The sequence below is a fragment of the Oryza glaberrima genome, chromosome 6 (genome assembly GCF_000147395.1).
Source record: "Oryza glaberrima chromosome 6, OglaRS2, whole genome shotgun sequence".
NCBI classification, from domain to species: Eukaryota; Viridiplantae; Streptophyta; class Magnoliopsida; order Poales; family Poaceae; genus Oryza; species Oryza glaberrima.
Genome location: NC_068331.1, coordinates 4744625 through 4759632, shown reverse-complemented (window position 1 = coordinate 4759632; position 15008 = coordinate 4744625). Strand labels below are relative to the sequence as shown.

General features: G+C 44.3%; 1 protein-coding gene across 1 annotated transcript; it reads right to left on the bottom strand.

The window, feature by feature from the left end:
- Positions 1-10853: 10853 nt before the first annotated feature.
- On the bottom strand, positions 10854-12160 carry LOC127777589 (uncharacterized). The gene is made up of 2 exons (XM_052304195.1): positions 12130-12160; positions 10854-11623 (listed from the first exon to the last, which is right to left on the bottom strand). The coding sequence occupies exon 2, from the start codon at positions 11588-11590 to the stop codon at positions 11120-11122; it is 471 nt and encodes a 156-aa protein (XP_052160155.1). The 5' UTR covers positions 11591-11623; positions 12130-12160; the 3' UTR covers positions 10854-11119.
- Positions 12161-15008: the final 2848 nt, after the last annotated feature.

The window sequence follows — 15008 nt, the reverse complement described above, 5'->3', positions numbered from 1 at the left end:
AGAGGATATCGGAGGATGGTATTTCAGGTACCATGTTCTTCTGCTTATTTCAACTATAGCAGAAGGATGATTTGCATATCGAGAGCAAGATGATTAGTAGAAACTGATTTCTCACATGTTTACCTTTTTAGCTCGGTAGAGTCTCGTGCTGATAACGTGTTGAGAAACCAGTCTATTCTACTGATCAGCACACAAGCAGACAAATACAGAGCTGTGGAACACAGGAAATATGAGCGAGTGGAAGCTTTATTTCTTCTGGATTGGAGTACAAGCTACAAGAGGAGAGGCGAGGTGCTCGAGAGAGCTCTGTCTCGCTTTGGACCTTTAGGGTCCTATTTATAGGCCAAGGAGGTTGGAGGCTTGCGTCGTAAGCCTTGGACGTTTTGGCTTGCGTCGTAAGCCGGCTTCTCCCGCAAGCTGGCTTCTGCTGTAAGCTTTCTTCTGTAGTAAGCTTTCCACTCATAATTTAATTCGTCCACAATGTCACATCCTGATTTTCGTTTTAGGATTTATAAATTATTTAATAAATTATTATTAGAATTTATATTAAATGTTCATTAATTTACAAGTGAAGTTAAATGTGGGAAATAAAATTTCCTAAATATAAAGCATGGATGGATTTAATTTTTGTTAAATTATCCATGGTTAATTATACTCTCTGGAATTTTCTCGGATTTTTTCGGAGCTCAATTCCTAATTTTAATCGTACAAACAACATTTCAGTAATTATACGCATATTAAATTAATCATTAAATGGTCTGGTTTTAATATTTTTAAATACTTTGAGTGTCTAAGTATTTTCAGGATTTTTCTTGAAATTATTTGAGCATTGGAAGTATTTTTAACAATTCAAAGATCATTTCAGTGATTATTTTAATTGGAAAAGTTTTAAAAAACCCTCCTCTAAGTCGTTGTGCCATTTTTGGCCCAACTCTCCTCTCAGCCGCGCGTGGCCGAGCGGCCCAAGCCGGCCCAGCCGAGCCGCCCCGCCCCCTCCTCCTCCAGCCACCGACATGTGGGGCCCACATGTTGGGGCCTTCTCCTACCTTCGGCCGGCCGGCTGCCGAGCCTGAGCCGCCGCCATGCTCCACCAAATCCGCCCAAACCGGTCTCCCCTGTGTCCGATTGGTTGAGGGGTTTTGATCCCCTTGTTGTCCTCTATCTTATCCCCCAAAAATCGGAGCTAATCGTTTCGTATTTTATCCAAATCAAACTCGTTTTCGAGTTTATCTCTCCAAAACTAACTCTAGATTTTTCCGGTTCAAATCCTCTCGTTTGGAGACCGATCTCTCCAATCCAAGGCTATAAAAAGGACCCCCTAGTCGCCCTCTTTCGTTTGCCCCATCTCCCGAGTTCTCTCGTGCTCCGTAGCGCCGCCGCCACGCCGAGCAAGCCGCCGCCGTCGCCGGCCGACGCCCAGCCGCGCCGCGCCGTCGATTCCGTCGTCGCCACCGCTTCCCCTCGCCGCCGTTGGGTGCGCACGGAGGTGAGGAACCTCGGCCGCCCTCTCCCCGCTATCGCCGGTCGCCGGAGACCCGTCGCCGCCATCGACCGAACCACCGCCGCCGCACAAGCTCGCCGCCGGCCGTCATCCGTCGTCGTTCGTCGCGTTGGTGAGTATCGTTGAGATCCCGTCGTCGTCCTCTACGCGTAGGTGCCCTCCAATCGGCCGGTCAAGGTCCCTAGCGCTGGCGGTCGTGCCATCCGAGCCATGGCCACCATTGATGACGTCATCATGACGTCATATTTCCTTTTTCTTAGTTTTCTCTATTAGATGAAAATCGATTAAACTTCAGAAATTCATATCTAAATCATCGTAACTCGGATTTGAGTGGTTCAAGTTGCTAAATTCATCTAAAATCATGATCTACATGTTTGTTTACTTTATATGTACTGTTTATTTGGTTTTTATTAGTCTTTTTCTTCGTTTTGCGTGTTAGCTTGTCGTTTCCGTCGTTGCGAAGGTTCGTGAGTGCGTCGGAAGTGTTCAAGAAGATTAATTGAAGACCGATTATTGCAAGGCAAGTCACACAGATCCTAAACACAATCCTTTGAGCATGTTGATCTTATATTTAAATTCTCTATTTATTTCAACTGTGCATTTATTTTAGAATGTCACCGGGTGGTGTGAACCTATTCCTTTGTTATGGCCAATTTGCATTGAATGCCCTATTCCTTGATACCTTGGGTAATAAGTTGATTAGCTTGAACCTTATGTATTGGTTTGGTTCAGCTAAATGTTATATATATAATTGCTTAGCCATGCTTAGAAACATTAGCTCACTAATGGGATGAATCATATATACTACATTATTATTTATGGTTATATTTAATGGTAGCTCACGATGGTTAATCGTATTATGATAATTAATTGGTAATTAAAATATGATTAATGGTGGGTTGTGAGCACTTGGTTTTGAAGGTCGTGCTCATGGCAATTAAGGACCAGTTCGCGAGCTACTGTTGTGAGACATTAACCGTGCCAACCACAAGCCAGCGTGGGCAACGGCTTTACCTTTTGTATAGCATGATTCATTACGGGGCACCAGACTGAGAAGCGGCGAGAAGTCCGTGGGGGTCGCTGGGGAGTCCATGCCTCTGGTTATATTTATAGAGGGGGTGATTATGATCCAGGAATGGTGCACTGTGGTGAGTTGTGCTGTGCGATAGGTATTGTCACGATTTCCCCCTTTGCAGTGCCGTGGTGGTACTTCGGGGCATGGCAACATGTGTGGAATCGTGTCTTGTGGGTACAGTGGTACACCTCTGGCCAGAGTAAAACTATTCGAATAGCCGTGCCCGCGGTCATGGGCGGGTTGAGCAATGTTTTTCGTGATTAGTCTCACACCTCTCACAAATAATTATTGATGCAATAACTGGTAATAATTTGTTTAGCTCCTGGTTTGGAGTTAGATCTGTACAGCCGGGTATGGTTGTTCAGGATGGTTGGGCCTGAGCAGCATGGGTATGCTGTTCAGTGTTGATTAAAATTTCTAATTAATTACTCTACTGTTTTACTCTTAAATCTTTACTAAATGCTGCTTTCGCAAATGAGACTATATTATGCCATCCTTTGGTATCCTTGTGCACTTGCATATTTGCTGTGTGGCTTGTTGAGTATGTCATATGCTCATTCTTGCAATAATCAATCAAACCTCAGTTGAAGAAAAAGGATCCAGAAGGAGAAGACGTTTGGCTTATACCCCAGTTGAGCTGCCTGTGGGAGTGGAGCTGAAGCCATCACTAGACCGTTATTCCGCTGCTGTTTTCTTTTCTTTTGTAAGTATGTAACGTTATTATTATGATGGATTTGTATATTGAATTGTCAGTTTGTGTACCTCGGCTGATTTCTGGATGAGGGTTTTATGCACAAACAAGTTCAGAAATTACTAGTGAATTTCCGGGCGTGACACACACTAAGATAGGTTTCATAACAAAAAGAACCAGTCATGGAGCCATTTTTTGGGGGCAAGATCTTCTCAAGACTGCCACCATGCTTTTTTTTTGAAATTGACCCAAAAACAACTACTATTCATGTTCTGGCACATTCAGTGAAAGCAAACAGCTGAGCCGCCACTCTGGCTGGACTCCAAAACACAAATACTGAAATGAGCTTAAAACAGCAGCAATATCTAGCAAACACCAGCATTGCTCAAAGACCGAAACTGAAACAGGGGCAACTTCTTCTCTTCCAGCTTGTATATCTCTTGTTATAATTAAATGGGCTAGTCCCAAATTAATCCTAGTAATTCTATAGAACCATAATTATTATTGTTAAGAGATTAATACCGTATTGAAAATCAACGAAAAAGAATATAAACTTAAATAGGCTGCTAATTGGGAGTATCTGTTAAGCGGTTTATATGATGGTAGAAATGCCACATGCGTGCGTGCTGAGCTGGGCCGTGGTGGAGGCATGACATGCGCCGGGACGAGGTCGAGCTGACTGCTTGTTTTTCCGATCATTTTTGTTTTTATGAGTAATCAACGGGATTCGTTAATCCAGTAACGGATGAGGCCATCAATCAACATTAATCCCATAATGTCTCTCTCGCTCGTTATCTTCCACCTCCGGGTAGACAGAAAATACACACTTTCTCTAGCTTTTCTCTGAGACACGAGTGTTCAGGACGAGTAGGCCTCTGGAACTCCATCCACCTGAGTACCTATATGGGTAGGCAGTCGATCATGTTTTTGGGAAGCGTGTTCTTCGCGTGACTGCTCTCGGCATTGCTTCATCTACGGTAAGTTTTGCTTCCTCTATGTCAATGTCAACTAGCATCGGCAACGGAGGGAACAACGGCAATGGAGGAGGAGGGAACGATGACAATGGAGGAGGAGAGAACAACAACGACAACGGCGGCGACAACACCAACACTGCCACATGCGTTCTCCGGGTATTATCTTCTCATCTCGGTGTTAAACATGGTGTTAGATGCTATTACTCTTGTTACTATATTGATGTTTACCATCATGCTAGAATCATTCTCCTTTCTACATATTATGTTTATTATGCTATATTTATGAATTAAAATATGCTGAATTATGACTAAATTTTCAAAATCCAAAAACTTGATAGGTCTTATTTCGTAGTTGGCTTTACTGCATCACTTAAACCTCATGTATTTAATGGCCCAAACTATAAGAGATAGAAGGCACATACACATTTGTGGTTGGCAGTCATGTAATGTTTTTTTTTTCACGGGGCAAATCGACTGAACGACCTCTCTCCTAAGGAAGAGGCTAAGTTCAAGTCCGCGGATTGCTTGTTTCATGGAGCATTGAAAAGTGTATTGACTAACAACTTGGCGGACATGTACATGCACATGCCGTTTGGCAAGGATATGTGGGATGCACTTGAGGCTAAGTTCGGAGTTTCGATGCTAGCAGTGAGCTATATGTCATGGAGCAATTCTATGATTACAAGATGGTCGATGACTGTTCTATAGTCGAGCAAGCTCATAAGATTCAGGCGTTGGTAAAGGAACCTGAGAACAACTCCTGCGAGTTGCCCCAGACAAGTTCGTGGTGGGTGGCATTATTGCCAAATTGCCACATTCTTGGTCAGATTTTACCACTTCTCTAAAACACAAAGGCAAGAGTTCAATGTTACTGATCTCATTAGCTCTTTGGGTATTGAGGAGAAGGCGATGGCAAAGGACAACCGTGGCAAAAAGGTTGAGAGAGATTCTAGCACCAATTTGGTGCAGAAGAAGAACCCTCAAGCATCCCACAACAAGAAGAAGGTCAAACCTGATGGCAGACCCAAGGCTACAACTAATTTTAAGAAGAATGACAAGGGAAAGACAAAGGGCAACTATTTTATGTGCAGTAAGCCTAGTCATTGTGCCAAAAATTATCCTGATCGTAAGGACAAACAGTCTGCAAACATGATTATTAGTGATAGAGGAGGAACATCGGGGTATGGTAAAATTTTACCTACAGTTCTCTCTATTTTTCAATTACCTAAGTGGTGGGTTGAAACTAGTGCTAATGATCATGTGTGTGCTGATATTTCCTTATTTTGCTTTTATTAGGTTGAGAGTGGTTCCTCCTTGCTGATGGGGAACGGTTCGCATGCAACTGTCCATGGTGTTGGTACGGTCGATCTGAAGTTTACTTCAGGAATGACCGTGTAGCTGAAGAACATGCAGCATGTCCCCTCAATAAAGGAGAGCCTTCTTAGTGGCTCTCTACCTCGTAGATATGGTTTTTGTCATGTTAATTTTGGTTGTATGATGCATTTAGCTAACATGAGTTTAATCCCGAAATTCACTTTGGTCAAAAGTTCTAAGTGTCATGCTTGTGTTCAAGCGAAACAACCTAACAAGCCTCACAAGGCAACAGAGGCGAGAAACTTGGCTCCACTAGAACTTGTTCATTCTGATCTGTGCAAAATGAACAATGTTTGACTAAAGGTAGAAAGAAATACTTCATGATACTTATAGATGATTGCACTAGATTTTGCTATGTGTACTTGTTGGCAACTTTTTTGATAAGTAGACAAGCATGATCGGACACCTAAACGCCTTGCGGTGATTGTAGTCACCAACCACCTAAATCTAGCAAAAAGCTAAACTAGGATGGGTTTTGATAAATTAAACCGGCTAGCGGAGCCGATTTAGATAGAACGATAGATAACTACTCATCTCGTGGGCAAACGAAAGGTTTACAAGACAAACCTACAAAGGATTTCGCACTCTCGTAGCAAAGGCAGACGATTTACGGCGCAAATCGATAAAGATGGACGAACTAAACTAGAAATAGATTGAAATATTGAAAAAGCGATTCAATAGGTTGTATGTAGATTGTTTGTTGTGTTTACAATTGAACTAGCCTTGTCCCTTATATAGGGGTTGGTCTTGCCTCCTACAGACCCTCCTCTACGTCTAACTCGGGGTAGAAACCAATGTAAATCCGAAACGTACCTTCCCGAGCAAGGAAACCCGACCCGACGAAAACAGACTTGTTGTCGGTCAGACCGGCCCTCAGGCCGCGGTAATTTGCCCAGCTTTGAGGGGCTGTTCTGCAAAACTGGATGTTCTGCCCAGTGTGCTGAGTGCTCATAAGCATGGTATTTGCTTTTTTTAAAAAAAAAACAAGACCAAATGTCATGACACTAGTACACTGTTATAAATATCATGCGATTCAAACAAAATTTGCACTCCACGGCATTTTGTTCATAATCAAACGAATAAAAGAATTGGGGTAATCAAGGAGGCAATATCATCTTGATCGAGCATTTGTTTCTTATAACTGAAGAACACGTTCACAGAAATCACAAAAGTCATAACCCATCAGTACCTCACATGAATTGCTAACTACAACTGATGATGATTTAGTGTATAGCTAGCACATGTACAGATATATATACAGGTCAATATTACTGAGACCGCAGTTATTGTAGTGTCTGAGTAGAACTAGCGACACAAATATGGATACAATTCGAGTAGTTCTTGTAGTGCCCGATTAGAACTCTGCTTCTTCTTCCTTATCTGAAACACCTTCTATATATGAGACATGATTTCGTATAAGATTTAATATATGGGGAAACCCGCCGAGTCCAACCCAAGACTATTAGAGTTGGCATATTCTGTTATCTATAACATTGATAACATTGTGGAGTGATCTATCACATAATCTATCTTGTTGATATTTTAAATTTTTTAATAATTATTTGAGTGATATGCAAATAAAGAGAATATGTTTCCTTGAGAGTCTAGAATAGGTTCACGTTTTCCTACTCACCCATTTGTAGGATCAAACAGTAAGAACTAAGCCAACCAGAGGGGGTGAATGGTTGTAGTACCAAAAATCAAAACTTTTAGCGCAATTAAAAGTTACCTTCGAATCGATGTCGATTGGTCTAACCAGAGTTGATCTGCCGGTCTGACCGCACCTAAGCCATTGGTCTGACCGGAGTAGATCACCCGGTCTAACTGTGTCGAAGTCGCCTCTGCCTCCTGTCACCGCTGCCGGTCTGACCGCCGTGTATCTGCCGGCCTGACCGGTGCGAAGCCATTGGTCTGATTGCTGGTTTCTCGCCGGTTGGACCGCCGTACCCGAGCAAACACAAATTGAAGAACTCTCAAAGTAGATGACAACTTTATTACTTCTCTCTGTGTTTACAAAGTGCAACAGCAGCACTCCTCACGAAAATCTCGACTAAACTTGAAATCCTAACTATTATCTCAACTCAATGCTCTCTAAAGCGATACCGGGAGGCCACACCCTCCCTCTCTATTTATATATGAGGTAGGCAGCCTAAAGCCACGAACCAAACTCGTACAAGAAGTCCTAATCCCTCTAGGAAACCTTCCCATACAAGAAACCAACTTTACAAACTCCAATCATATCAAATTTTGACTCCTTTCAAATTCGACTCTGCATCCTATAAGCACACAATACCTCCATCGTATATCATATGGAATCTTCACCAACCACGTGCATTCATCTTTAGCCTAAGTGTCCCGCATGATATCTGACTGTCCCGGCGTCACCTTATCTCCAAGTTGACTCCCGATCCATCACCGGCAACACTCTCCCGATGAGTCAAGATTACCTACACATGAATCAAACAAGAAACCATATTCCGAGATCAAACTATCTCCAACTTAACTCATTGTTAGTAAACAACAGTATTGCATACGTATAGAATCCTTCTAGAAGTCATAAACACAAATTATCCACGGATATCCAATCACTACTACAAAACATCAAATAGGTGTCGCCATAATAGGTGTCGGAAGTGCTAAAACCGGCACCTATAGGCTTTTTCCCACTTCTACTGGTTGAAATCGCAAAAAAAAAACCGGCACCTTTAATTAATTATAGGTGCCGGTTCTAAATAAGAACCGACACTTATTTTATAGGTGTCGGTTAGAAACCGGCACCTGTAATATATTATAGGTGCCGGTTAATTAAAAACCGACAACTGTAACATATTATAGGTGTCGGTTTTTCTTAAAAAACCTGTAGCCAAAAATTGAGCCGAGACGAGCCGACGGGCCCCACCACGACGGCCACCAGCACGAGGAGATAAGGTTGGATCACTCGTCTCCTCTCGCGTCTTCTTTCTTTTCTCTCTCTCGCGTCTTCTTTCTTCGAGAATTTTCAGAATGTACCACCGAATATGCACCATTTTCAGAATAGGCCACTCAATTCGCACTACTTTCAGAACATGCCATTTGGACGCGAATTTTCTTCAGTCCGTGACACTCCGTCTCCCGAAGCCGTGCGGCATTCAGTTCCTCTTCTCTCTCGCCGTTTGCAAGCGCGGGCACCGCCGACGAACTCCTGTTCCCCTGCCGGCGAGCTCCTCCTCCCCCACACCAGCGAGTTCCCCTCCCCACACCGGCGAGCTCCTGTTCCCCAACGCCGGCGAGCTCCTCCTTCCCCACACCAGCGAGTTTCCCCTCCCCACACCGACGAGCTCCTGTTCCCCCCATGCCGGCAAGCTCTTCCTCCCCCACACCGGCGAGCTCCCCCTCCCCCACGCCGGCGAGCTCCTCCTCCCCCACACCGGCGAGCTTCTTCACGCACGACGGCGAGCTCCTCCTCCCCCATGCCCACGAGCTCCAGATGCGCGTGCGGGGAGCGGCGCATGGAGGATCTCGGCGGCCAGACCGACCGGCCGATCCATCCACGTCGCCGACGATGGTGGACCCCGCGCCACAGCGTCGTCAACCCGCGGCGGGCGGTGGAGGAGGAGGCGCCGCGAAGGCCGCGCTCGTGCTGCTCGCCCTGGCGGCGCTCTACGGTGCCATGTCCCTCGTCGCCTACCGCGTCATCCCCATGCGCCACATTCCCCTAGGCGCCGACGTGCCTCTCGGGGACTTCTCCGAGGGCCGCATGCTCCACCACCTCCGCCGCCTCTCCGTTGACATCCACGGTCGCTAGGTCCCACCTCTTCCTCCTCCTCCTCCCACGTAGCGGCCGTCGTTCTTGTCCGCCACTGTGCCCGAGTGGCCGTAGACGTCGACGACGGAATTGCTGGCGCCGGCACGAAATGACGGTGGAAGAACGAGAGAGTCACGGAACGAAGAAAATTCGTGTCCAAATGGTATGTTCTGAAAGTAGTGCGAATTGAGTGGTCTATCCTGAAAACAGTGTGTATTCGGTGGCATATTCTGAAAATTCTCTCTTCGTGTCTTCTTTTTCTCTCTCTCTTTCTCTCGCGACGCCTGCCCACAGCCGGCGGCTAGCCGGCGGAGGAGGTAGTGGCAGCCGCAACCTCCCCTCCGCCAGATCTGCCGCTGGCCGGTGCAACCTTCTGGATCCGCCGCTTCCTCGATCCAATCGCCTCCCCCGCCCGATCGAATCCCTAAGGTGAGCTCCTTTCCCCCATTGCTCTAGTTCAGATCGCTCCATGTTTGGCTCCAATTTGAATGCATTCTTGATTGAATCTGAGCTCTGCGCCTAATGTTGTTTAGGGTTTCCGTGGGGGCTGGGGCTGCGGCGGCGGCGGGGGTTGGGGCTGGGGCGGCGGAGGAGGGGGTGGCAGTGAGTGGGCGACCTCTGAGGTTCCGCGCCGGGGGGAAGATGATGGTGGAGCCCGGGGATCCGCCGTTCGCCCAGGAGGTGACGGATGAGGAGGCCAGGAGGTGGAGCAGGTGGTTCGTCTTCTCCTACATCGAGCAGGTTGGTGGATGTTCCTGGAAATATTGGGACTTAAGATTTAAAGTCTGAATTGCAAACCACATTTTGCTCTGAATTTTTTTAGTCAATTTTGATGGACAACATGCTTATGTCTGTGAATTTTCATCGGGGCTTTTTTTTTTTGTCCGCGTTCATCCGAATAGGTGCCAGTTCTCGGGCAAAAACCGGCACCTATATATTATTATAGGTGTCGGTTCTATAACCGGTACCGATGACATCAGTCATTAGTGCCGCCTGTGGGGTGCCGGTTGCCAAAAACCGGCACCCATTTGGGGTTGGCAACCGGCACCCAAAGCTAGTTCTGTAGTAGTGAATGAAACAACCCGAAACCGAAACCGAAACCGAATCGGCTGGTCAGATCACGGGCCGGCTGGTCCGATCGCACACATAGCTCCGGTCTGACCGGCAGCACCTGCCCGGTCTGACCAGTTCTCACCTATCAACAGTATCTCCTATTCACCAGTAAAACAATTATCTTCAAATATCAAAACCAATAATCTCATATGCCAATTGTTCATCACAGAATAAGAATCAAACACACTTTGGTTTTACACCATTTGCTTTGGCATCTCGATCTGTGCATATAGGAATGGAGTTTTGGAATTAGCCCTGGGCTGGATGTGCTACACCAGGAACACAGGAACGAGCAGATACGCAAAGCTCTATATATGTGAATGAAAACAGGCTGTAGCAATTTTCTCTCTTCTTTATTCAGTAGTGCTGGGAAATAAAAAACAGAGATTACAAATGCTTGAAAACAAAACACAACTAGCAAGCAACAAGGGATAGCAATCCCTCCCATCCCACCCCGATCCGTGGTAGCCAGACCAATCCGATCACTAGCGGCAGGGCATATCGTAGTAGTAAAATAAAATTTTATTAAGCGCCGTGGAAAAGCAAAGTAACTAGTAAAAGTAGGGGGGAATTAAGGCAATCCGTGCTGTGGCCATGAGTTTAGTCATCAAAAATCAAAAGCGTCAAACGTGCTCCCCCCTGTTTCGGCATGATTATAAGCAATTGTTTCGGCGACGCTGGCAGCATTCTCAGGAGGCTGGCCGTCACGATGATGATGCGATGATATCGATCTAACAGCGTAGTTGGTGACGTGGTGGATGCTCTCCCTCGCCAAGGCGTTGCCCACGCCTCCTGCGAAGCCGTTTGCCGCGTTCATGCCGAGCTGCGTCCCGAACCCCAGATGCTGCTGCTGTCCCTGCGTCTGCTGCTGCACCTGCACGTTGACGTTGTCCAGCGGCACAGGGCACACCTTGTGGACCTTGTATCTGCAGGAGGAGCAGCTGTAGCCCATCGTCCCGGCTACGAGGAGATGGCAGATGTCGCAGGCGGAAACGCGGCAGGTGGAGTTGGTGAAGTCCTCCTGGTCCATCGAACGCTTGCACCTCTCGCACTGTGGTCCGCTGTTGCTGTTCCCCATTTGCACCCACCGACGTACGTGCTGTCGATAATTCTTCAATCGCAATCTTAATTTTAGTAATAAGCAAATTGAAGGAGCGATCTGGACTGCTATTTGTAAGCTTGTGTAAAACGGATCGAATTGAGGGAGAATACATTGGCAGTCTTTGCTCCTTATGAAACAATAATAATGTTATCTAACTTGACAACAAGCACAACAAGTTGTGTAAATTAACTGAACTATATAGAGCGATAACGCGGTGGCAGTTTCGTAGAGTGAGTGGAGTAGCCCACTAAAGTACAGCAAGCATAGATAGAGATATCTTGTTTCAGATCTAAAAAAAAAAACAACAAACCCAATATCATGTCACTATAACTCCGACAAGATTCCAAAGAAATCATAAGAGAAAAGCAGGACGACACAAGAAAATATAATGGTGAAGCAAGAGCACGATCAAGGTGCGAGCGCTGCTAAATTAGCTTATGATTCAATTAAAATCACACACTAAGATCAGCCTATGAGTAAAAGGAAACATCTTGAAATTAGAAGCATAGGCATACCCAATAACCCGAATGATAAGAGCGAGCAGCCAAGTGTATGATACTTCCGAGATCCAGGGGGCCAATAAATAGGGAGCATTTCTTACATTTTAGACCTTTTGAAAAACTTTCTTCAAAAATGGATCCTTTTCTCAAGGCTAAAGCTATTGGCGCCGTGATCCAACATGATAGTAAATAAGTCACCGACTTAATTACATTAGATCTTTTTTTTATTACAAATAGATCTTTTTAGAATTGTTTTTATAAATAGGTCATTGGCGTCAATGCCATTGCCACTTTTCTTCTTCACATTAGTAACTTAACTTTCGTGGATGGTAAGGGGATGGCGCCAATATCATTGGCGTCATCTAGACCATGGTGTCAATAACACTAGCGTCAAGAAAAGGAGCCATTTTCAAAATAAGTTTTTGGAAAGGTATAAAATGTAAAATAATCCTGATAAATCGGTATAGAATCCCGAACCCCAGGTCTTTGGTTGATACGATTGTTGGGTTTAGTCCCACATCGGTAATTGATGATGGGGAAGCACGACTTAAAAGGTGGGGGCAGTCCTTGCTTCATAAAAGCGAATTAATTTCATTGGCGAGGGGGATATAAATCAACTGATGGATTACTTCACTAACATTATTAACAAACAAAATTAACAAACAAAACGAATAAATAGAGGGATTCTGACCATCAGAGCAAAGGCTTTCTCTTTGTTATTTTTACAAATCAGGAAACTCGTTTGTAGGAGCAGGCTCAACGTTGGTGGGAAGGCCAGGTAACAAGTTAGATCTGTGGTAGAGTAGGCTCAATATTGGTGGGAAGGCCAGGTAACAAGTCTTCGAGGCTTTTGAGATGTAGCTCCGATGGGGAGGCCAATGTTGGTGGAAAGGCCAGGTAGCAAGTCTTCGGAGCTTTTGGGTTGTGTAGAATTAGGATCTAAAGTTGTGGCTCTGCTTGGATCTTTAGTGGAGAAGGCTCAATTGATGGGGCGGCTGTGCACCGTAACAACGATGATAAGCACATACAGCAGCATGTGGTTGGTTGAAGGCAGAACCAACTCATAACCAAAATACCATTGACCACCAAAATACCATTGACTTCGAGTCTATGGTTTCGACGACCATACGGCGGCGCCGGATCTCTCCATTTATGGCTTATGGATTATTTTTGCGGTGAACATTCAATTAATTGTAATTTCACGGTTCTTAAGAAAACACCATTAGGTACCACTTTTTCTATTGTAAATTTAGTATTCTTGGTACTTAAATACTATGAGATACCAAATTTTATATTAAATTTTTGGTACCTCATGGTACCTTCTCAAGGACCATAGAATTGCTCTTCAAGTAAAATACTTCCTTCGTTTAAAATAACAATCTACTATTAAATAAGATATATACTAATACACGAATCTAGATAAAATTATATTAGAAATTGTTTATATAATACTAGGTTGGTTTTTTAGACGTAATAAGTAGGACGCTACACTAAAGCCCTAGAGAATTAACATTCCGTTGGCTGAATTCGGACAGAAAACCATTGACGAATTGACCTGAGTGTGGATCCGTATCATCCGCCTTTACTCTCAACGACAAAGTTTGCCTTCGCTTCGATCTAAGTCGTCCAACAGTGGATCAACGATGCATGTTTTGATTGCTCATGGGGTCCACCTCCACTGTCAAAAAATAGAGCATATATAGAAGGTAAATATTGTTTACTACTCCCTCAGTCAATTTTAAGTGCAGCTTTCCGCGACCAATTTTAATCGTCCGTCTTATTTGAATTTTTTTTATAATTAGTATTTTTGTTGTTATGAAATGATAAAACATGAATATTACTTTACTTATGATTTATATTTTTGAATTTTTTTTAAAAAAAATTAAATAAGACGGACGGTCAAAGTTGGGCGCAGAAAACCATGGCTGCAATTAAATTCGGACAGAGGGAGTACTACTTCCTCTCAAAATAAATCAATTTCATTCGAGATGTGATACATCTTAATGTAACTAATCTGAACATGTTCAAATTCAGTATACTAGAATGTGTCATTCCGTCAGAGTTACGGGTCAGAGTTACGGATAAGGCATACCTATATCCTTGGAGTTATGAGAAATACGAATACGGTATAACCTTAAGTATACGGAAAGGATCCTTTTGAGTTAAGAAAATCGGTGAGTTCTTAAGGAAATAATCTCTACGAATAGAAGGTGTCAGGAGATAAGGATGTTGTCGTACCATACAGGATCCGTTGTCTCCGAGTCCTATTTGGAGACTAAGGTGATCTGCGGTATAAATACAAATCCCCTGGGGGGTACAAATCATCGTATCTTAGTGCAAAACACCCGCCACAGAAAAAGCAACCCGGAGGACTTGAAGCCAACTTGCCGGTTGATCTCGTCGAGACATTCTTGATAGGGATCTCGTCGGTAATCTCGGGATTATGTAATTCTCTATTGTACTATGTGGTTTTCTTCATAATCCCATATAAATTGGATTAGGGCTATTACCTCACGAGGGGTCTGGACTAGTATAATCACTGTCTTCTATGTGCTTGATATCGTATCGGTGTAGATCGTCGTATCAACGTACCCTAATACCCTCAAAATATGGTCCGCGGGTATCACCCGTCGACACATTCCATACGACGTTGGTTTATTTCGAGGTGGAAGGAGTACTCCCTCTATTATACATTAAAAGTACACTACAGGTGCTCTCAAACCATCACTTGGCATTGTGGAAATGCTCTCAACTTGCCACGTGTTACTCTAGCAAATTAAAGAAAAAACAAAATATCTAGCCGTCGATTTTCACTAATATACAGTTGTTAACGACCAAATTTCGTAAATCATAGATTGGATCTGGAGTTAAAGCCGAAGCAGATTTGGAAGGAG

Bases quoted from the DNA above. Each gene is read 5' to 3' on its own strand.
- LOC127777589 (XM_052304195.1), bottom strand. From the start codon at position 11,590: ATGGGGAACAGCAACAGCGGACCACAGTGCGAGAGGTGCAAGCGTTCG.